The following is a 23,624-nucleotide window of genomic DNA, read 5'->3' as shown; positions in this document are numbered from 1 at the left end:
CAGAAGCCTAGGTGAGCCCAGGCCCCTCGTTACCGGGACTGTGGAGGAGACTGAGCTTTCTGGAGAGGGAAGACTTCATTACTCCTTGCCTCAAGAAGGCCGGGTGGTATAGGCACACCGGAGGCATTTGGGAAGAAAGGGTGAGGGGGTGGTGCATGCCCAGATGTCCCCAAAGGAAGGCCTGGGCCAGATTTCCTTTTTGAGACATTTTAGATTCTAGAGTTCAAGTTTTTAGGCACACGTGCTATGTGTGTGCTAAGGAGCCTGCTCCAAGGAAACCTAACCAAGCAGAAGTAACTTAAAGTCAAGTATCTCCCTTCCAGGGTAGTACATGTCATTTCCCAATATCTTTGTTTCGTTTTGTTTTGTTTTGTTTGTTTGAGACAGGGTCTCGGTCTGTCACCCAGGCTGGAGTGCAGTGGTGCAGTCATGGCTCCCTAACCCTCCAGAGCTCATGTGATCCTCCTGCCTCAGCCACCGAGTAGCTGGGACCACAGGCATGTGCTACCACATCTGGCTAATTTGTGCATATTTTTGTAGAGATGGGGTCTTGTCACATTGCCTGTGGTCCTAAACTCCTGGGTTTGTCAGGAGTCAGCCCACCTGGGCCTCCCAAAGTGCTGAGATTACAGGCGTGAGCCACTGCACCTGGGCTCTGCTATCTTTAACTCAACTTAAATGTGCCTCTTCCCAGAGTAAGCCCCAAGTCATCTACCAGAGGCAGTGCTGGCTCCTTCCTGTCCAGTGGTAGCACAGACTGAAAGGGAGTAGGCAGGAGGCAAATTCTGGTCAACCTGGGTGACTTTGGGATATTCTGAAGAAAATAGTGAGAGAAGAATGTGATAGTCTGGAGCTAAGTGATATCAGACCATCTCTGCCAGGCCAGGAAAATCCAAACAGGAAATCTTGGTAAAGTAAACTCTTAAATAAGGCTCTGTGTGTGCACAAACACACAAGTGCTCTCTTCTACACAGGACTGAAGTGTGGAATGCGTGTGGTCAACATGAAAAGTAAGGAAACTGTTGTGGGATCTGGGTTCTTCTCTAGAATTAGTAGTTGGAGAAATTCAACAGTGGCTGGACATCCTTGGCAGGTCAGTACAACAAAGGCATTGATTTCTTAATGAGAAGACAGTGAAATATTTCCTTTTTTTCAAAACCAAGAATCCAGATTGATATGTAGTTTTTCTCCTGACCGCCTCTAGCTCTCTACCAAAAAGTTTACTTCCAATTTATGTCAGTATTTTAAGAATATTATGTCTGATTAGAATTGATATCCAGTGTTGCTGATGGAGATACATCTGTGGGGAGACATATTAACTGCATTTGTAACTTTCTTCTTGGGTAGGTCTCCCTAAAATTAAATGAGCACCACTTCTGTGGAGGAAGCTTGATTCAAGAAGATCGAGTCATTACAGCAGCACACTGCCTGGACAGCCTCAGTGAGTAAGTTGTGGATTTCCATTACTTGTCAGGCCTTGATTCCTGGCTATGGGACTGGGAGATTTGTTCCTCTAAATAGGTTCATTCTCAGTCCCTTTCTTTACTTCTTCTTTTTTTCTTTTTTCTTTTCTTTTCTTTCTTTTTTTTTTTTTTTTTTTTGAGATGGAGTCTTGTACTGTCACCCAGGCTGGAGTGCAATGGCATGATCTCTGCTCACTGCAACCTTTGCCTCCCAGGTTCAAGTGATTCTCCTGCCTCAGCCTCCCAAGTAGCTGGGATTACAGGTGCCTGCCACCAAGCCCAGCTAAATTTTGTATTTTTAGTAGAGATGGGGTTTCACTATGTTGGCCAGGCTAGTCTCAATCTCCTGACCTCATGATCCACCTGCCTCAGCCTCCCAAAGTGCTGGGATTACAGGCATGAGCCACCACACCAGGCCCCTCAATCCCCTTCTTAATTTTGCCTCCCAGTGCACCCACACACTGATCTTCCTGATTCCCAGAAAGGTGTGTCTATCCCAAGATTTTCAGTGCTTCCTGTTCTACTGAATAGAGACTCTAAACAATCCAGGACATCATCTATAATTTATGAATTTAGTTCTTGGGTAGAGGCCGTGGTTACTTATTATAATAAAACAAGAACAAGAAATGTTAAATGGACACTCCAAAGTTTTGATCATCTGGGTTTAAATCATTAGGAGGGAAAAAACTGCAGAAATTACAAATACTTGACCAGATCAAAAGAGGGTATGTGTAAGAGAAAAGAAGGAACAGTTCTAGAAAGCAATTTTTATATCCTGTTACAAATGGCATAGCATGTGTGAACTATGGTTTGTATATGAAAGAAGAAAGGCAATATTTAAATACTTGACTCAAAAAAATGGAAACATGACTGAAAACCATGACTTTTTCTAGATTAAAAAAAATTATGACCATTGGTAATAATAATAAGAAAAACCTTCTTCAAAAACTTGGGGATGCTGAAAGGTACATTAATCATTTTTTCTTTAATTACATCCCACCAAGAAATCTTGCCTAGGGGAAACAACTACTTATGAAAAATATTTTCCTTTGGTTTTAGGGAGCAACTGAAGAATATAACTGTGACATCTGGGGAGTACAGCCTCTTTCAGAAGGATAAGCAAGAACAGAATACTCCTGTCTCAAAAATTATTATCCATCCTGAATACAACAGCTGTGAATATATGAGTCCTGATATTGCACTGCTGTATCTAAAACACAAAGTCAAGTTTGGTGAGTATGGAGAGTTAGAATATTAAAAATCCAATGGGGGAAAACTGCTAATTATATATAAGTTAACTTTAATTTCTGTGTGGCTGTCTAGTAGTAGAATAGCTAAGCTTTGTTTCTTTTTAAAATAATTTTGTTCAATCTATAACCTATTAAAAAATAAACTACTGTACAGGCCACATGTCCCAGCCACGAATTACTTATGCTTAACAATCAACATTTTTTCCCTTTCATTTATTTCTATTGATATACATTAGATGTACGTATTTTCAGGGTACATGTGATAATTTGAAACATTCATATAATCAAATCAGGGTATCTATCACCTTAAATATTTATGATTTTATATGTGCTAGGAACACTTGAATTATTTCTCTTCTAGCTATTTTGAAATATACAATCAATGAATGCTAATTATAGTCATCCTACTGATCTATCAAACTTCAGGTCTTATCTCTTCTAAGTGTATATTTGTAACCATTATCAACCCCTCTTCATCCTCCTCTCTTCGCTACCCTTCCCTGCCTCTCATAAGCACAGGTTTAATCTCTATTTTCATGAGATTCTGTATTTTAGCTCCCACGTGAGTGAGAATATGTGATGCTTGTCTTTGGCTTATTTCACTTAACATCCATGTTCAGTTCCATCTGTGTTGTTGCAAATGACAAGATTTCATTCTTTTTATGGCTGAATAACATTCCATTGTGTATATATGCTACATTTTCTTTATTCATTCATCCATTGATGGACAACTTAGGTTATGTCCATATGTTGGTCAATTGGTATTTTAAAGACTTCTGTGTCTTGGCTGGACTACATTCTAACTACCTACCTATATTCCTCTCTAACCAAAAAGCTTTGAACATTTGAAAGTGTTTTCAGAGACTTCTTTCTGTAATTACTGTGAACAAGATATCCAACACTCTCTCAGCACAGGTAACATAAACATTCTGGGTAAAACACTAAAAACCTTATTTAAAAAAAAAAATGCCAAAAAAGCAAGTATGTTAAGTGGCCAAAACCAAAGCACAAATCCAGAGTAGTTAGGGCACTGCCCTTGAGGGATCAAACTGATCTTTAAGATCCTAGAGATTTACCTGGCCATGAGGGGAGCTGTAAAGACCCTGGAACTTTCTGAAAGGTGATGCTTTGAAAGGTAGGGAGAAGGAGTTAGGGAGTTATGTTACAGAAAGTGAGGGAATAAGGACACTTACTTTTGTCAACCTTGGCTCTGGAGAGAGGGTTCTCAGAAGAATCTGTAATCATGAGCCAGGCTTCAGTCAGGTTTGATGCTGGAATTGCCATCACCTGTGTGTCACAAAAAAAACGCCAAGGCAAGATTTTAAAGAGGTTCCAGGTGAGGATTCAGACTCTGGCAGAAGCAAAAGTAAATACTCTCTGAGATAATGAAACTTAAATCCCAGCTTCAATATATTCCCATAAAGTTTTAATGAATTCAATCACACAACCATGTAGAGAAATTTGCATTGAAGATAGAATCTGAAGCATTAACAATCAGAATCAGACCTTCAAAGGTTGCAAATTTCATGATAGAGAATAGAAAATAAGTATAGTAAAGCTTAAAGAAGTAAAAGTGTATTGAAAATGATTGAACCACGCAAAACTATTGGATGGAAGGGAAATTTGAAAAGCTAATAAAACATGAAAATACAAAAATGTAATTGGATTTAGAAACTCAACAGAATACTTATCTACCAGATTAGATTAGGTGTATGGAACTAGACAATCTGAAATAATTACCCAGAGGTGACAATGAGGATAAGAGACAGAGAAGACAGACTGTAGTAAACTTCTAATTTTAAGTTTAGAAAGAATATGGATATTGGAGGATAGAGACTGTAATTTAAGATAAAGTGGCCAAGAATTGACCATAAATGAGATCCTAATATTTAGATTTAAAAAGCCTAGTGACTCTGTGATACAAAAAAATAATTTTATATCTAGACATTTTTTGTAAAATGTAGCACACTAAAGGAATGTATCCCAAAAGAATCTAGAAGGAAAAAGACATGTTAACAAAAAAGGAATGTTACTGACTTCTCAACAATAGTAAGTTAATGTCAGAAGATAGTGGAACAAGATGATCCAAATCTGAGAATAACTCAAACTGGAATTGTATATAAGAGGAAACTATTGCCCCATTTTTTCTTTCCTTTATAGCAAATCAGTGCTAGTTATGTCAGTTTCGTTTCCTCAATTCTCATAGTTGGATGTATTAGGTTAAGATGTCTGTTCCACATTTAAGAGGATCAAACTTTCACTCTGCTGTTCCATAAATTTAGTCTTGTTACAGTCACTAATGACCTCTATATTGCTAAATTCAAAGTAACTTCTCAAATCCCATCTTTCTGGATAAGAGTTTTTTAGCAGAATTGCTCATATGCTCTTGGAAATATTTTCTTCACTTGAATTCTGGGAATTCATTAGTTATTCTCCTACCCTATTGTACCCTTTCTTAGTCTTCTATGATGATTTCCCCCTCTTCTTGATTTCATATTGTTAGAGTACCGAAGGCTCAGCCCTGGACATCTTATTTTCTAGTTGTGCTCATTCTCTTAGTGATCTCATCCAGGATGAAGAATATAAACACCATGTGCTACCTGAAGACTACTCTTAGGCTAGGTTTCTTTATATTACATATGCTTCTGAAATTAGTGGGATTCTTGTAACCAGTTGTCAACTGGTCATCTAACTGGATAGCTAATAGGCATCTCAAACTTAGTATGTTTAACACAGAATCCTGACCACCCCCACATCTCATGGATGCCTACCTATAGCCTCTCTCGTTTCAGTTAATGACAACTCCATCCTTCCAGATGAATTGGCTAAAAAACTTTGGATTCATTTTTTATTATTCTTTCTCTGACACTGTATATCCAGTGAGTCATAAAATCCTGTTGCTTCTGCCTCACTCACTTCACACTTTTGCTATCTTGTTCCAGACAATACTACCATCATGTCTTACCTGGATGAATTTTAGTGGTGTCTGAAATTGTCTCAAGCTGCTTCTGTCTTCCCAATATTTGTTATTAACCCAGTGACCAGAATAATGCTTTTTAAATACATAAATTAGGTTATGTCACCCTATTCATACCACCTCAATGGTTCTTTATTACATTTAGATGAAAATCAATGCCATTATTATCTGAATATCCTCTTTCCTAGTCCTACATCTAACCTCTGACTTGTTTATTTTTTAACAAAACCTTTTACTTAATCTGTTCCAGTCATCCTGGTCTTCCACTGTTCCCTAAACATATATGCATGACCCTGTAGCAAGGATTGTTTCTTCATCAAATGCCTTCCACCCAGATAACTACATGATTCCTTTCTTTAGCTTCAAGACTTTGCTCAGATGTCACCTGCTCAATGAGACTTTCCATGACCATCATATTTAAAATGATTTTTTCCCATGCCATTCTCCCTCATCTCCAGACCTATCTCCTTTATCCTATTTTTTCCATAGTGTGTATTTACCACTGAACAGCTTATATTTGCTGTCTGTTTCGTCTCCCCTCACCCAACACAAAAACGCAAATATACACACTCATGTAGGCTCTACCCAGAGATATTTTTATTTCTGTTCCTTCATTGAGACCTAAAAGAGTGCTTACCACGTGATATTTTTATCATCTTGTTCTACTGTCTTCTGACATTCACTGTTGCTGTTGAGAAATCAATAACATTCCTTTTTTGAGTAATATGATTTTTTCCTTCTAGATTTTTTTGAGATCCATTATTTGTTTTTCATGTACTACATTTTCAGCATGTGTCTAGATATAACATTATTTTTTTGTATCATAGTTGGAGTTACTGGGCTTTTTAAATCTTAAGATTTGGATATCAATTATGATTAATCCCTCAGCCACTTTCTCTTAAATTACAGTCTCTCCCCACCTTTATCTATATTTTTTCTAAACTTCCCAGATTCTTTACAGTTTCTTTATGGCCAGGTAAATTTCTAGGATCTTAAAGATCAATTTGATACCTCAAAGGCAGTGGCGTGGCTAATTCCTCTGGTTTCGTGCTCAGTAACTGTTAAATGAAAAACTATCCTTTCAAAACAAAAGCATAGTCTAAAATGTTGATAGATTAAGGGGCTCATGGTGCTGTGCAGAACAATGGGTTATGTTTTACTTTTTCTGCATTTCTCTAAATTTCTGTAAATGTGAAGGAGTTTTATATGGAGAGGGCAAAACTTAAAATATGTCATTATTACATTTAGGAAGAAAGTATAGAACCCATGAAATCAACAGATATCACTTTTCCAAATATATTCAACATGACTTATTTATCCATGAACCTCATGCCTTTGGTGGTGTTTTCTCAGGAAGTGCTGTTCAGCCAATCTGTCTTCCCCACAGTGATGATAAAGTTGAACCAGGGATTCTTTGCTTGACCAGTGGATGGAGCAAGATTTCCAAAAGTAAGAGACATCAAAATAACTTAAAACTTCTTCCACCTCTCTGTATGTTCAGGGGAAGCAGAAATAATTTTGTTGACCATGCATCAAAAGGCTTATACTTTTTTTTTTAAGGCTATTCATATCACTCCTGCTGTTGCCAATTTGGTTAGGTATAGCAGATAAAGGAAGCTGGATAGAACTGTGATAGATGAGGAGGAATACAGCAAAAGGATAATCAGGAAATAGTAATATTATTTCCTGTTTTATATTTATTATAAATAGTAACAATATTATTTCTTGTTTTATATATATTATGACTTTTTTTAAAAGTCAGACTCATAGAAACAAAAAGTAGAAGGGTGATTACCAGGGATATGAGAGAGGGGAGGGGGGAAGATGCTGTTTAAAGGATGTATATGTGGAATTACATGACAAGTAAGTTCTGGGAACTCAATATACTTCATGAGAACTATAGTTAATATATTGAATACTTGAAATTTGCTAAGAGAGCAAATGTTAAGTATTCTCACTACGAAAAAGTTAACTCTGTGAGGTGATGTAACATTGACTAGCTTGATTATGGTAATCACTTTACAATGTATACGTATATCAAAACATCACTTTTGTACTCCTTGAATAAATACAATTTTTATTTGTCAATGATACCTCAAAGCTTGACAAAAATACATTGTGATTTTTTATTTTATGAAGAATTTTTGGCAGGGCCCAGTGGCTCACACTTATAATCCTAGCACTCTGAGAAGCCAAGGCAGGAGGGTGGGAGCTCAGCCGTTCAAGACCAGCCTGATAACATAGGAAGACCTTGTCTACACACACACACACACACACACACACACACACATATTTAAATTAGCCAATTGTGGTAGCATGCCTGTAGTCCCAGCTACTTGGGAAACTGAGGTGGGAGAATCACTTTCTCTCAGGAGGTTGAGGCTACAGTGAACCATGATTGCACCACTGTACTCCAGACTGAGTGACAGAGGGACACTTTGTCTCAAAAAAATAAAAATATTTCTATAAAACATTGCTGTATTGACCAAAGTTTTCCTCTTGGGGAAACATTTGTTTAAAGAATCCACAATTAAATAATTGCCTATTTTACCTTAAGAATCTGCTAAAGTTTTAAAAAATGTCCTCTATCACTTATCTGATTTTTAGAAGTCAATATGATTCACACAGAAAAACAATGACTTCCACCTGTGGTTAAAAATCTGTTTGAAATAGTTTTAAGAGTTTAAAACTCTTAAAACTGATGGAAGTCATTGTTCTTCTCATTAATTTGTTTCCATGAGGATATTGTATACTAACATATCTGCCCTCTCTCTACAGCATCAGAATATTCAAATGTCCTACAAGAAATGGAACTTCCCATCATGGATGACAAAACGTGTAATACTGTGCTCAAGAGTATGAATCTCCCTCCCCTGGGAAGGACCATGCTGTGTGCCAGCTTCCCTGGCGGGGGAGGGGATGCCTGCCAGGTACAAAAGTATAAACCAGCCTAGTTGTTCAGTAACATGTGAGTGAAAGTAGATTCTGCCTTTCCTCAAAAGAAGCTTATGCTTCTTCTGCTACTGGGTCAAAATTCCTTTTCCTTTCATCTTTCCATCTGATTTCTACTGAAAAAGTATACTTGACCTGAGCAGGAAGAACTATTTCCTACACTCTTCAGATCGTATAAATCTTTTGCCTTTTACTAAAGAATTATTTCCTGTCTCCATGACCATTCCTACCCCTACACTTCTTTTATTTTGGTGGGTTGGGGAAAGGGGTTAGTTTCAATGTGTTCAACCCAATGGAATCAAGCAAGATCACCACTTTCACAGTCATATAGGTCCAGCTCTGAATTCTTCATTTCACATGTTGTTAAGCATTGTGGATTTTTTTCTTACATGCAGAATATATTTGTACAAAGTTTGACCAAAGATGCATAGCTTTAGTGACTGTTGTGTAAGGAATATTGTGAATGACCACACTCTCCCAAGACTGACACAACTTCACAAAGAATAGCAATCTTCACAACATATTTAGGGGGACAAGGAGGTCAATTTGTGAAACACATTAGTTTTAAGTTTTAGACAGGTCTTCCAAGTAAATTATCTTCTCTTTTAAGGTGGAGCAGTAAGGAGTCATTATTCTTTGCCAGAAAGCAGCTTGAAAATGTTGTGGGAAGCTCTCTGAAATTATCTGTTGGAAGGACTTTTGGGGTAACAGGAGTTTGGGAGGGAGGAAATTGAAACTTATACTTATGCCACTTTCTAATTTGGAAAATAGATAGTCTAAAGTTGCTTTTTGCTATCTGTATTCATATAGGCAATCCTTTCATGGATGAAGCCCTCCACACCTTTTGAGGAGAGTTTAATCTGACACAAGTTTGCCTGAAACATACTCTTAAAGCATAGATTCTGGAACCTTATTGAAGATGTAATCCTAAAATCTTGGGCTCTTTATTCTGTGGTATGAAAGCCAATGCGGTCCTTTGCATACATCCCCAGGGACAAAATTAGGTTTCCCAGGCTTTCTGTTTTTAAAGCCTTGAGGCCTTGAGCTATCTTGGGGGATCTATTCACTGTTGCTCTATAGGACTGGAAGATGACCTAGTCTTTACTAGCAATTCCAGGTGACAAACTATAGTAGAAGCATCTATGTGAACTACCTCCCTTCTAACGATTTTTAGAATGTACACAGTAGTTAAAAAAAAAAAAAAAGAGCAGTAGGAGAAATTGTTAGCCTAACAAAATTGCTGACAGTAAGTATTAAGAGATTTTATCTGGATGAAAAGATTGTGCTTGAAACTAATGAAAAGGACACAAGAAAATAGATAACAAAAAGTTGATGGATGCTGACTAGTGAACTTCTTTGCCTCTACCTCTTTCCACTTTGTGATGACTGCTGATGTTTGTGGAACTGATGAAATGTTTTACTGGCTATTTTCAAATTTTCTCTCTCTCTCTCTCACTCTCTCTCTCTTTTTTTTTTTTTTACCATGAAAGAGGGACTCTGGAGGACCCCTGGTTTGCAGAAGAGGTGATGGAATCTGGATTCTTGCTGGGGTAACTTCCTGGATAGCTGGTTCTGCTGGAGGTTCAGCTCCTCTAAGAAACAACTATATGAAGGCATCACTTGGCATTTTCTCCAAAGTGTCTGAGTTGATGGATTTTATCACTCAGGACCTGCTCACAAGTAGGTGAATTCTTTCTTCCTCATCTCATTCTAACTCAAGGGTAGTTACTCTGCTATGTTGTGATATTATCAGAACTAAGCTTTAGAACAAAGCAAGAATATGGCTGGTTTTAAATTCTTAATCCAATGTAGATACTTGCGTCTCTGAAACCCTGAGTACAGAAATCTGTTAATGTAACTTGAACAAACCAAATCCCTGTATAAAATTTTCATGAGATGCCTTTTTGCATTTATGAGATTTTATTAACAGACCTTGAGAATAGACTCATCAGGGGATTCTGTCTTCATTTTTTTTCAGTTGGCATATTTTTTCTCTGTACTACTTAAGAATACTAAAAATAAATCACTCATCTTCCACTTTGCCCACTCAACTTTGTTAATTTTACTTGGCAACGATGAAAATGTGAGGCCTTGGAGAGTTAATTTAGCTGTGTAACAACAAAATCGAGATTGGGAAAATGTGGGCCTTGGAGATACCAAACCTGTCCTCTGCAGAATGAAAGAGGCCTGAGAGAACACAGCTTTCAGGATCAAGCAGTTGAATAGAGAAACCTAATATTCTTTTAAGTGGCAAGACCCAGAGCCCAAGAACATAGGCTTCTCTCCATCCTTCATCTGTTTCTTATGGCAGTTCAAGGTCAGCCACCTGACTGAGGCTTTTAGAAGTGGCACTGTGGATCCCACCACAGACTAGCACTTCCTCAGACTGCCGCAGACTCTCCTCTCATCTTAGATGTAAAAGTCCTCTTCACTGCTCCACTGCAGGGGAACAGTTCTCTTCTAGTAGCAATTGTGTTCCATTTGATCACCTGGAAGGGAAGGTTGACAAGGTTTAAAAGCCCTGAACAAAGGTTAATGGTAACAATAAGATGTTACAAGAGCAATGAAATCCAACATTAGTGGTTAATTCCAGTCAAATGAACATCAGAATGTGGTAAGTGATTTATTTAAATAATGCTTCCTTAGGATAATATTCTAAGCTTCTCATGCTCTATTTGCCAACTTTTTTTTTCTAGTTCATTTTCTCCTATCCCTTTCCAGAAATGGCTATGCTCTGGAAATAGGGTTAAATTGAGTTTTCTAAACCCTTAAAAATCAGAGAATTGAATCTTTCACATCTTATTTTTAAAGCCACACTAGCCATCAAATCAAATAAATTATTTTCTGCTTCCACATAGTCCTTTAGCCTTTTTAAAAACAGTGAGTCGCTAACTCTGAGAAGATTCCCTCTGCATTGATTTTAGTAGTAGTAGAAATTATAATTCTTAATTTTTTTAGTGTTGCATTGTTAAAAATTTTTTATTTAAATGATTATTATTGGGAAAGGCATTGACTCTTTATACCTTCTACAGGTTTGAATCAGGGCCAACCCCTCTCAAAAATGAGCCTAAGATACCTAACAAAGGCCCTGAGTTCTGTTCAAGAAGTGAAGAGAAGCCAGAGAGGAGAGGATATGTGAAGTTCTAGTTAGAGAAGGAAGCTGACTTGAAAAAAAGTCATTAGAGGAACACAAACGGAAGGATTGTACCATATTTATTATCTGAGTTTTGTTTAAATTCTGGAATGTAAACTTTAAATGCCCTGCTCATATTCCTACATAGGTTCCAGCATTTAAAACCCAACCCTGGCATCTAAAACTTTTGAGTGAATGAGGGAGACTTGCCATGCCATTGCTAAAAGTTTTAAATCACATTGACTTTATTTATTTTATTTTGAGATGGAGTCTTACTCTGTCATCCAGGCTGGAGTGCAGTGGCAAGCAATCTCAGCTCACTACAACCTTTGCCTCCTGGGTTCAAGTGATTCTCCTGCCTCAGTCTCTGAAGTAGCTAGAATTACAGGTGCCCCCACCATGCCCAGCTAATTTTTGTATTTTTAGTAGAGACAGGGTTTCACTATGTTGGCCAGGCATAAGCCACTGCACCCAGCTTATTGAGCATCTTTTTTTAATTTTTTTTTTTTTTTTTTTTTTTTTTTGAGACTGAGTCTTGTTCTGCCACCCAGGCTGGAGTGCAGTGGCATGATTTTGGCTTACTGCAAACTCTGCCTCCCAGGTCCAAGCAATTCTCCTGACTCAGTCTTCTGAGTAGCTGAGACTGCAGGCATGGACCACCACACCTGGAATTGTTTGTTTGTTTATTTATTTATTTATTTAAGTAGAGATAGAGTTTCACCAGGCTTGGTCTCGATCTCTTGACATCAAGTGATGCACCCACGTTGGCCTCCCAAAATGTACTTTAGCATCTTTATACAAAGGTATTTAACCTTACCAGAGACAGCCCAGAAAGAGATGGGAAAGATGGATAAATGGTACATCTGAAGAGCTGTTTTAAAAGATGCTGATTTTGATTCAAATTATGAATTCAGAAATATTTTTAAAGTCTGTTTGCAAATCCAATGTCTAAATCATAGCCTCTAAAAATATTTGCATTCCCATAAATATCAATAATATAAATTGTACTGCTTCAGGCTGGCCTCTGTATCATTTTGAAATGTTGTCTATAGGTGGGGCAAATGATCGATTTCTTTCCCATGTTTTTGAAGATTGTAAACCTCAGTTGACAGTGTTATTTGGAGAAAGTAGGAAGATGCGTTACCCCCATTCCAAAGGAGACAACTATTCTCATAATTGGTATGTATCCCACATAGCAATGATCCTGGGGCTTTTCCACCCACAAAATGGGGCAGTTTAACAGACACTACTATAGCAAATTTTTTTTTTTTGAGACAGGTTCTCCCTATGTTGCCCAGGCTGGGTTCGAACTCCTGGGCTCAAGGTATCTTCCCATCCCAGCCTAAAGTAATAAGGATTACAGGGGCATCCCACCACACCTGGCTTATTTTGGAAATTTTATCTAGTATCTCCAGTTCTAATATAAAAGTATATAATTCATCTGATATTTTTTGGTTGGTGAATATTTACTCATCAATATAAATCATCAACCTGAATAGTTATTAAAGTTTACTTGAATTGATGTATTCAAATAATGTAATACAGCATTTGGTAATGAGATTGCTGTGGGATTTAGCGATTAGTTCTGTCACACTTATTTCTATAAACAAGCAAAATATATAAATATTTTGCTTAGCATCACCTAGAAGATGGAAAATATTTCATGTCCTGTAAGCTTCAGTATCTTTTTACAACTACATACCCTATCCTCTAAAATATATCTAAATATAGCTAAAACTATTTTTAAGCTTTAGAAAATCATTCTGCAAGTATCTCATTTTCTTAAGTAATCTAAATTCATTTTTAAAACTATACTGAGACTTGAATAGCATACAACAAAGATAACAGTTCTACGAGTGTATAATCTGGTAGAAAGAGACAAAAATAACTATACTACAAAACAAGAGGAAATAAGCTTTATAATTCACATCATCCAAGAATGTGCACACTATAAAAAATAGAAGCTAATTATCTTTGGTGTGGTTTTTAAGGCGCGTGTGTAGAGTGGTTTGAAGTGTGGGGGGAGAGAGAAATGTTTTAGTGAGAAAGATGGCATTGAAATGAGGTGTTGAAGGGTAGTTATGATTTTATAGCTCATGAGGTCTTTGGCAGATCTAATATTGAAGATTTCAACAGATGGAGATGAGGCAAGAGGTCATTCTAGTCCAAGGGAATTAGGTATAAGCAATGTCAAGGAGGTGGGAAGATTGGAGTTGTTGGGGTTCTGAGTATCCCAGTGTGGCTGGACGGCAATGTGAATTGGAGCTGGGGTAGCAGTGGATGATGGGGGTAAAAGGATGGTTGAGACTTAATTGCAGAGGACCTTGAGTTCCATGCAGAGAGATTAGAACTTATGATATAACCAATGGGTATGCTAAAACTAAAATGATGGAAAGATTAGAACTTTCAAAACGAATGTAAAAGGAATACAAATATTTCAAGTACAGATAGAAAAGATGTGGCTTAATTTCAGCTCATAATTTAAAAGGCTTAATGGTCTAAACTGACTTTGTCTCAGGTAAACTTGTGATGATAGATAATGCCAATAAAGCTTTTGTCACCTTTGCTTAAGCTACTAGAATAATATTTAGAACAAGAATTTAGGATCTCAGAGAGGGGACCTCTGGGGTATAATCTCTAGACAGGGAGATTGATAAACTAGAAATTATCTGAAGGACAATGACCAAGATGGGAAAAATTCAGAACAATGTTTTGAGAGGTATGGTTGTAGGAACCATAACACTTTTTGATCCAAAGAAGACTGAAGAGGAGGAAAGAAGTGTCTCAGTGTATCTTAGAGGCTACTAGAGAAGCAGAATTAGACTTGTTCGCAGTAATTGCAGAGCTGAGAACTAAGATCACTGGGTAGAAGTTAGAAGGCAGAGTTCAATCCAATATTAAGTCATTTCTTGTTTAAGTGATTTCTGAAATGAACTAGCCTGCTTCAGGAAGTAATCAAGTAAGAGACATGCAGATGACAACCTACTTATCCCCAAACACAGTGGCCAAACTTTGACAATGAAACATTTCAGAGATCTCTGCAAGAAAAAGTTTCAAGAGGAGGGTTATTGTAGAAATAAAAATCGTATAAAATGCCACAGCGTACGGAAACTCAAACTTCATGAATTGAGCAGAACTGTAGGATCAGAAGCCATATTCATAATGGTTTAGGTGGTTATTGAAAATTTGGTATCTAAATAATCAACAAATTTTTATTGAACCCTTAGGATGTGTCAGACACTGTCTTAGGTGCTAAAGATACAGCAGTGAATGAAGCACACAAAAATGCTTGCCTTTGTGAGGCAAGTTAGAAGGTAGAAATGGGATAATTTTTAAGTGTTGCATACAATAGTAAAAGATAGTAAATGCTACACCAAAAAAAAAAAAAAAAAAAAAAAAAGGCAAAAAAGGTGGGTGGAGAATGAGAGTATACAATATCAGGGTAGTTAGGGAAGACCACATTATAAACATGATACTTGGAAAAAAAGACTTGGATAAAGCAAGGGAGGGAATTATATGGTAGTTTTGGAAAGGAACACTCCAGCCAGAAGGAATGGTAGGTGTGAGACAAGAATGCATTGGTTATTTAGGGAATAGCAAAGAGACCAGAGAGTCAGAGTTGAGTGAGTGGAGAGGGTCAGTGTGGTCAAATTATTTAGGACTTATGGGGCATGTAAAGGAACTTTGGATTTTACTGCAAGAGAGCTAGAGAGCCATTGGAGGATTTTGAAGAGAGGAAGATCATAATCTGACACCTTTTTAAAAGATCCCTTTTGTTACTGTGTTGCAAACATACCATAGGCAGGCAAGACTACAAGCTGGGAGACCAGCTATTGCAATAGTCCAGGTAAAAGATGACGTAATCATCCAGGTAAAAAAAAACTGCATTTGTAGAGGTGGTGAAGAGTGGTAGGGCCATAGGATTTGCTGATGAGTTGACAATTTAGGTTTTGAGAGAGAATGAGATCCTGATACGGATAACCTAAGAGTTTTTGTTTTTTTTTGTCTATGTGTGTGTGCGTGTGTGTGTGTGTGTGTGTGTGTGTGTGTGTGTGTGTGTATAATTGCATTTTAGGTTTTGGGGTACATGTGAAGAACATGCAAAATTGTTGCATAGGTACATACATGGTAATGTGGTTTGCTGCCTTCACCTATATCTGGTATTTCTCCCCATGTTATCCCTCCCCAAATCCCCACCCACACTGTCCCTCCCCTAGTTCCCGCCCCCCGCCCACAGACCCCAGTGTGTGATGCTCCCCTCCCTGTGTCCATGTGTTCTCATTGTTCAACACCCACCTACGAGTGAGAACATGCAATGTTTGATTTTCTGTTCTTATGTCGGTTTGCTGAGAATGATGGTTTCCAGGTTCATCCATGTCCCTACAAAGGACACGAACTCATTGTTTTTTATGGCTGCATAGTATTCCATGGTGTATATGGGTCACATTTTCCTTGTCCAGTCTATCATCAATGGGCATTTGGGTTGGTTCCAAGTCTTTGCTATTGTAAACAGTGCTGCAATGAACATTCGTGTGCCTGTGTCCTTATAATAGAATGATTTATAATCCTTTGGATATATACCCTGAGCTGTTGGAAGAATAGAACCATTGTCTGAGATGAGAAAGTTGGGGCAGTGGCTTTTAGACAGTAAGGTCAAGAGACGCGTTTTGTTTATTTTGATAGAGTAGACTCAACTGTGCTTATAGACAGAGTAAGAATCAAGAGTCATAGGAAACACATAGAAATGTGAAGTAAGCTTTCTGAGAACACAACAAATAAAAAAGATTTGGCATTGAAAAAAGGGAAGAATAATTCATTTTCTGGGAAAGCAACAAAGAAGGTAATCTATAGAAAAGTTGAGGGAATTTACACTGAATGTCTTAGTTATTACCTGAAACCGTAATTGCTTCAAGTTTAGAAGATGAAGCAGAGATAAAATAGTTAAGATGTTAAATAGTTTATAGAGACTAAAGTAAGGAGTCAACCAGAGATTAATAAGACTTTCAGTAGCAATACAACCCAATTAGTATTAGTATCTGTTTGTACTATATTTCAATAAATCAGAACAAAAAATTCATTGTAAAATACAACTTCAATAGGAGAAAACAAAATTCCCAAAATACATTCATTTAAGGCTGAGTCACCAAAGACTATCTTCATTGTGAGGCTAAACAAGGCATAAACCCACCCACACAAAAAGTTAGATGCCATAACTTTAGTACTAGATGTAGGGAAAGGTAAAATATTCTTCAGGAATTTGAGCCACAAGTTAATACTTGTGCAGATCTACCATCTAAATTCATACCTCAAGCGTAGTCCAAAATATATCAAGTAGAAAAATTCGGTACTGTGAAGTTGATAGTGCACGATGTGACTGATGGAAGCGTATACAGATTCTGCCCAGAAGGACTCTTTCAATTCAGGTCTACAGAAATCATAAGACTCTTGTAAGATGAATTCTAATTTTAGAATGTTAAAATATGAAAAAAAATGTGTTTTAGAAATGAGGTATAGGGCCAATTTGCACAGTTAGTGACTTCTTCAGCATGCTAAGTAGCCTTAGATAGTGAAAGGGTTTTGTAAATTCCAACTGGAGCTAACTAGGAAATCACAAGGGAGACAGAGATAATGTAAAGAAAAAGGAGAGTCCCTCCAAGCCTCTCTGTATTCTGGTAGGTGGTAGCTATATTCTCAGAGATGACAGATATCACCCAGGTTGCCCTCCTTCCTTTCATACCGATGGGAGATACTGCATTTCTCAGTGCCTAGATCAGTGCCTGGCACATAATAAATGCTCCATAGATAATTTGGATTAGTAAGTCAATGATTAGTTTGGAGATCCCTCTCTCACTTAGCTTGACCAGACCTCAAAATCCTTTTAAAACAAATTACTAATAATCAAAGTTGGCATAGATTTGAAACCTATTTTTTGTCTTTGAGCTAGAGATTTTGAAGCCAAAGATAATTTGATGAAACAATTTGAGAAAGCACTGGCCTTTGAAGTCATAAAGCCTAAACTACAGTTCCACTTACATAAGAGATGTGATGAATCTTATGCCAGTTTTCCCACTTGGAAAGAGAGGAATCATTTCTTTCCTGCCTACTTCAGAGAGATGTAATGAATCTCAAAAATGATGATGGACATGGAGTGCTTTTTTCCACTGAAGTGCTTAGCAAGTGAGCTTTATAATATTTTAGACAGCTTATTTTTACATCTATATTCAGGATGATGGACTTGAATAGAAAAACACTAAAGATTTTCCCATTAAGGAGATGTCTGGTAAAAACAAATTATTAGTGTTTGCTTTTTGGAAACTGAGCATAAAACACTTGTCTAACTCCTAAAGTAACTAATATTAGTAAAGGGTGGTGGGGCTGTTAACAGGTCTAAGGTAAAGACTGCTGAATTTTGGAAAGACAACGAATTCTGATATGTTATGTTTTAGGTAAGATTGCTTTGCATTCAGGTGAAAGGTGAGACATGGAAGAAGATAGGATTCATGGCCCACTAAGATTTATTTTCTTAAATAATAAATTTATATATGAAAATAAAGGGGATTATGTGTCAAATTACATAAAACTATTATCACAATGCTTCAATATGCTTTTTAAAAATATATATATATTTGCATTTTAGGTTCTGGGGTACATGTAAAGAACATGCAGGATTGTTGCATAGGTACATACATGGCAATGTGGTTTGCTGCTTCCATCTCCAGCACCTATATCTGGCATTTCTCCCAAAGTTATTCCTCCCCAACTCCCTACCCCACCGTCCCTCCCCTAGTTCCCCCTGACAGACCCCAGTGTGTGATGCTGCCCCCCCTGTATCCATGTGTTCTCATTGTTCAGCACCTGCCTATGAGTGAGAAAATGCGGTGCTTGATTTTCTGTTCTTGTGTCAGTTTGCTGAGAATGATGGTTTCCAGTTTCATCCATGTCCCTACAAAGGACATGAACTCATCGTTTTTTATGGCTGCATAATATTCGATGATGTATATGTGCCACATTTTCCCTATCCAGTCTATCATCAATGGGCATTTGGGTAGCCTTTATTAAGTAAGTCTTTGCTATTGTAAACAGTGCTGCAATAAATATTCACGTGCATGTGTCCTTATAACAGAACAATTTATAATCCTTTGGATACATAACCAGTAATGGGATTGCTGGGTCAAATGGAATTTCTATTTCTAGGTCCTTGAGGAATCGCCACACTGTCTTCCACAATGGTTGAACTAATTTACACTTCTACCAACAGTGTAAAAATGTTCCTATTTCTCCACATCTTCTCCAGCATCTGTTGTCTCCAGATTTTTAAATAATTGCCATTCTAAATGGCTTGGGATGGTATCTCAATGTAGTTTTGATTTGCATTTCTCTAATGACCAGTGATGATGAACATTTTTTCATGTTTTTTGGCCTCATATATGTCTTCTTTTGAAAAGTGTCTGTTCATATCCTTTGCCCACTTTTGAATGAGTTTGTTTGTTTTTTTCTTATAAATCTGTTTCAGTTATTTGTAAACTTTGGATGTAAGTCCTTTGTCAGATGGGTAGATTGCAAAATTTTTTCCCCATTCTGTGAGTTACTAGTTCACTCTAATGATTGTTTCCTTTGCTGTGCAGAAGCTCTAGAGTTGAATTAAATCCCATTTGTTTATGTTGGCTTTTGTTGCCAATGCTTTTGGTGTTTTAGTCATGAATTCCTTGTCTATGCCTATGTTCTGAATGTTTTTGTCTAGGTTTTCTTCAAAGGTTTTTATGGTGGTAGGTCTTGTGTTTAAGTCTTTAATCCATCTGGAGTTAATTTTAGTGGAAGGTGTCAGGAAGGGGTCCAGTTTCTGCTTTGTGCACTTGGCTAGCCAGTTTTCCTAATACCATTTATTAAACAGGGAATCCTTTCCCCATTGCTTGTTTTTGTCAGGTTTGTCAAACATCAGATGGTTGTAGATGTGTGATGTTGCCTCTGAGGACTCTGTTGTGTTCCATTGATCTATATCTCTGTTTTGGTACCAGTACTATGCTTTTCTGATTACTGTAGCCTTGTAGTATCATTTGAAGTCAGGTAGTGTGATGCCTCCAGCTTTGTTCTTTTTGCTCAGAATTTACTTGGCTTTTCAGGCTCTCTTTTGGTTCCATATGAAGTTTAAGGTGGTTTTTTTCCACTTCTGTGAAAAAGATCATTGGTAGCTTGATGGGGATAGTGTTGAATCTATAAATTACTTTGGTCACTATGGCCATTTTCATGAGATTGATTCTTCCTAACCATGAGCATGGAATGTTTCTCCATCTGTTTGTGTCCTCTCATTTCCTTGAGCAGTGGTTTGTAGTTCTCCTTGAAGAGGTCCTTTACATCCTTTGTTAGTTGTATTCCTAGGTATTTTATTCTCTTTGTAGCATTGGGAATGGCAGTTCCTTCTTGATTTGGCTCTCCTTAAGTCTGCTATTGGTATATAGGAATGCTTGTGATTTTTGCACATTGATTTTGTATCCGGAGACTTTGCTGAAGTTGCTTATCAGTTTCAATTGATTTTGGGCTGAGAAAATAAAGTCTTCTAAATATACAACCATGTCATCTGCAAATAGAGACAATTTGACTTCCTCCTTTCCTAATTGAATGCCCTTTATTTATTTTTCTTGCCTGATTGCTCTGGCTAGAACTTCCAATACTATATTGAATAGGAGTGGTGAGAGATAGCATCCTCGTGCCAGATTTCAAAGGGAATGCTTCTAGTTTTTGCCCATTCAGTATGATATTGGCTGTGACCTTGTTGTAAATAGCTTTTATTATTTTGAGATATGTTCCACTGATACATAATTTATTGAGAGTTTTTAGCATAAAGGGCTGTTGAATTTTGTCAAAGACCTTCTCTGCATCAATTGAGATAATCATGTGGTTTTTGTCTTTGGTTCTGTTTATGTGGTGAATTACGTTTATAGACTTGTGCATGTTGAACCAGCCTTGCATCCCCAGGATGAAGCCTACTTGATCGTGATGGATACGTTTTTTGATGTGCTGTTACCATAGGGTTGCCAGTATTTTATTGAAAATTTTTGCATCTATGTTCACCATGAATATTGGCCTGAAGTTTTCTTTTTTTCTTTAGTCTCTGCTGGGTTTTGGTATCAGGATGATGCTGGTCTCATAAAATGATTTGGGAAGGACTCCCTCTTTTTGGATTGTTTGGAATAATTTCAGAAGGAGTGGTCTCAGCTCCTCTTTTCATGTCTGGCAGAATTTGGCTGTGAACCCATTGGGACCAGGGCTTTTTTTGGTTGGTAAGCTCTTAATTGCTGCCTCAACTTCAGACCTTGTTATTGGTCTACTCAGGGTTTCGACTTCTTCCTGGTTTAGGATTGGGAGGAGGCAAGTGTCCAGGAATTTATCCATTTCTTCAAGGTTTACTGGTTTATGTGGATAAAATTGTTAGTAGTAATCTCTGATGGTGGTTTGTATTTCTGTGGAATCAGTGGTGATATCCCCTTTATTGTTTTTTATTGCATCTATTTGATTACTCTCTTGTCTTTTTTATTAATCTGGCTAGTGGTCTATTTTGTGGATCTTTTCAAAAAACCAGCTCCTGGATTTACTGATTTTTTGAAGAGTTTTTTGTGTTTCTATCTCCTTCAGTTCTGCTCTGATCTTAGTTATTTCTTGTCTTCTGTTAACTTTTGAATTTGTTTGATCTTGCTCCCCTAGCTCTTTCAATTTTGAAGATAGGGTGTCAGTTTTAGATCTTTCCTTGCTTCTCACGTTGGCATTTATTGGTATAAATTTTCCTCTAGACACTGCTTTAAATGTGTCCCAGAGATTCTGTTATGTTGTGTCTTCGATTTCGCTGGTTTTGAGAACATCTTTATTTCTGCTTTCATTTCATTGTTTATCCAGTCAACATTCAAGAGCCAATTGTTCAGTTTCCATGAAGTTGTGCAGTTCTGAGTTAGTTTCTGAATCCTGAGTTCTAATTTGATTGCACAGTGGTCTGAGAGACTGATTGTTATGATTTCCATTCTTTTGCATTTGCTGAGGAGTGATTTACTTCCAATTATGTGGTCAATTTTAGAATAGGTGCGATGTGGTGCCGAGAAGAATGTATATTCTGTTGATTTGCCATGGAGAGTTCCGTAAATGTCTATTAGGTTTTCTTGCTCCAGGTCTGAGTTCTAGTCCTGCATGTCCTTGTTAATTTTCTGACTTGTTGATCTAGTATTTACTGACAGTGGAGTGTTAAAGTCTCCCATTATTATTGTGTGGGAGTCTAAGTCTCTTTGTAGGTCATTAAGAACTTGCTTTATGTATCTGGGTGCTCCTGTATTGGGCATGTACATATTTAGGATTGTTAGTTCTTCTTGTCGCATTGATCCTTTTACCATTATGTAATGCCCTTCTTTGTCTCTTTTGATCTTTGTTTGTTTAGAGTCTATTTTATCGGAGATTAGGATTGCAACTCCTGCTTTTTTTTTTTTTCTCTCCATTTGCTTGGTAGATCTTCCTCCATTCCTTTATTTTGAGCCTATGTGTATCCTTGCATGTGAGATGGGTTTCCTGGATACAGCACACCAGTGGGTTTTCACTTTGTTTGCCAGTCTGTGTTTTGAATGGGGCATTTAGCCCAATTACACTTAAGGTTAACATTGTTATGTGTGAATTTGAGCCTGCCATTTTGATGCTAGCTGGTTGTTTTGCCCATTAGTTGATGCAGTTTCTTCATTGTATCAGTGCTCTTTACCATTTGGTACATCTTTGTAGTGGCTGGTACTGATTATTCCTTTCTATTGTTGCTTTCAGGAGCTCTTGTAAGGCAGGCCTGGTGGTGATGAAATCTCTCAGCAATTGCTTGTCCATAAAGGATTTTATTTTTCCTTCGCCTATGAAGCTTAGCTTGGCGGGATATGAAAATCTAGGTTGAAAGTTCTTTCCTTTAAGGATGTTGAATATTGGTCCCCACTCTCTTCTGGCTTGTAGTGTTTCTGCAGAGAGACCCACTGTGAGTCTGATGGGCTTCCCTTTGTGGGTAACCCGACCTTTCTCTCTGGCTGCGCTTGGCATTTTTTTCTTCATTTCAACCCTGGTGAATCCGACAATTATGTGCCTTGGAGATGCTCTTCTTGAGGAGCATCTTTGTGGTGGTTTCTGTATTTTCTGGACTTGAATGTTGGCCTGCCTTGCTAGGCTGGAGAAGTTCTCCTGGATAATATCCTGAACAGTATTTTCCAGCTTGTATTCATTCTCTCCATCACATTCAGGTACACCTATCAAACATAGATTAGATCTTTTCACATAATCCCATATTTCTTGGAGGCTTTGTTTATTTCTTTTTACTCTTTTTTTCTCTAATCTTGCCTTCTCATTTTATTTCATTGAGCTGATCTTCAATCTCTGATATCCTTTCTTCTGCTTGGTCAATTTGGCTATTGAAACTTGTGTCTGCTTTGCAAAGTTCTCATATTGTGTTTTTCAGCTCCATCAATTCATTTATATTTCTCTCTAAGCTGTTTATTCTCCTTAGCATTTCATCAAACCTTTTTTCAAGGTTATTAGTTTCTTTGCATTGGGTTAGAACATTATCTTTTAGCTCAGAGAAGTTTGTTATTACCTACCTTCTGAAGCCTGTTTCTGTTAATTCATCAGACTAATTCTCCCTTCAGCCTTGTTCCCTTGCTGGTGAGGAGTTTTAATCCCTTGGAGGAAGAGAGGCATTCTGGTTTTAGGTATTTTCATCCTTTTTGCACTGGTTTCTTCCCATCTTTGTGGATTTATCTACCTGTGGTCTTTGTGGTTGGTGACTTTCAGATGGAGTCTCTGAGTGGATGTCCTCTTTGTTGCTGATGAAATTATTTCTTTCTGTT

General features: G+C 37.5%; 1 protein-coding gene and 1 long non-coding RNA gene across 10 annotated transcripts in view; one reads left to right on the top strand and one right to left on the bottom strand.

Moving 5' to 3' along the window:
• The window catches only part of OVCH1 (ovochymase 1), an 84,206-nt gene that overhangs the window by 3,871 nt on the left and 56,711 nt on the right, over positions 1-23,624 (top strand). For 5 of the 8 annotated variants that reach the window (XM_074403011.1, XM_074403010.1, XM_074403008.1 and 2 more), the window contains exons 1-7: positions 115-1,093; positions 1,348-1,445; positions 2,523-2,695; positions 7,044-7,139; positions 8,469-8,620; positions 10,133-10,322; positions 12,828-12,954. In XM_074403011.1, the coding sequence (XP_074259112.1) occupies positions 989-1,093; positions 1,348-1,445; positions 2,523-2,695; positions 7,044-7,139; positions 8,469-8,620; positions 10,133-10,322; positions 12,828-12,954 (941 nt within the window). In that variant the 5' untranslated portion in view covers positions 115-988. Of the gene's footprint in view, positions 1-114; positions 1,446-2,522; positions 2,696-7,043; positions 7,140-8,468; positions 8,621-10,132; positions 10,323-12,827; positions 12,955-23,624 lie in introns of those variants that run through there. The other 3 variants (XM_074403007.1, XM_074403009.1, XM_074403012.1) reach the window with 3 other exon arrangements.
• The window catches only part of LOC141585156 (uncharacterized), a 118,996-nt gene continuing 105,915 nt past the window's right edge, over positions 10,544-23,624 (bottom strand). For both annotated transcript variants that reach the window (XR_012518509.1, XR_012518511.1), the window contains one exon: positions 10,544-11,131. This is a non-coding gene — a long non-coding RNA (uncharacterized LOC141585156). The remainder of the gene's footprint in view (positions 11,132-23,624) is intronic.

Source organism: Saimiri boliviensis, chromosome 7 (genome assembly GCF_048565385.1).
Source record: "Saimiri boliviensis isolate mSaiBol1 chromosome 7, mSaiBol1.pri, whole genome shotgun sequence".
NCBI lineage: Eukaryota > Metazoa > Chordata > Mammalia > Primates > Cebidae > Saimiri > Saimiri boliviensis.
Note: the sequence above shows the minus strand (reverse complement) of the source record. Positions and strands in the feature narration are given on the sequence as shown.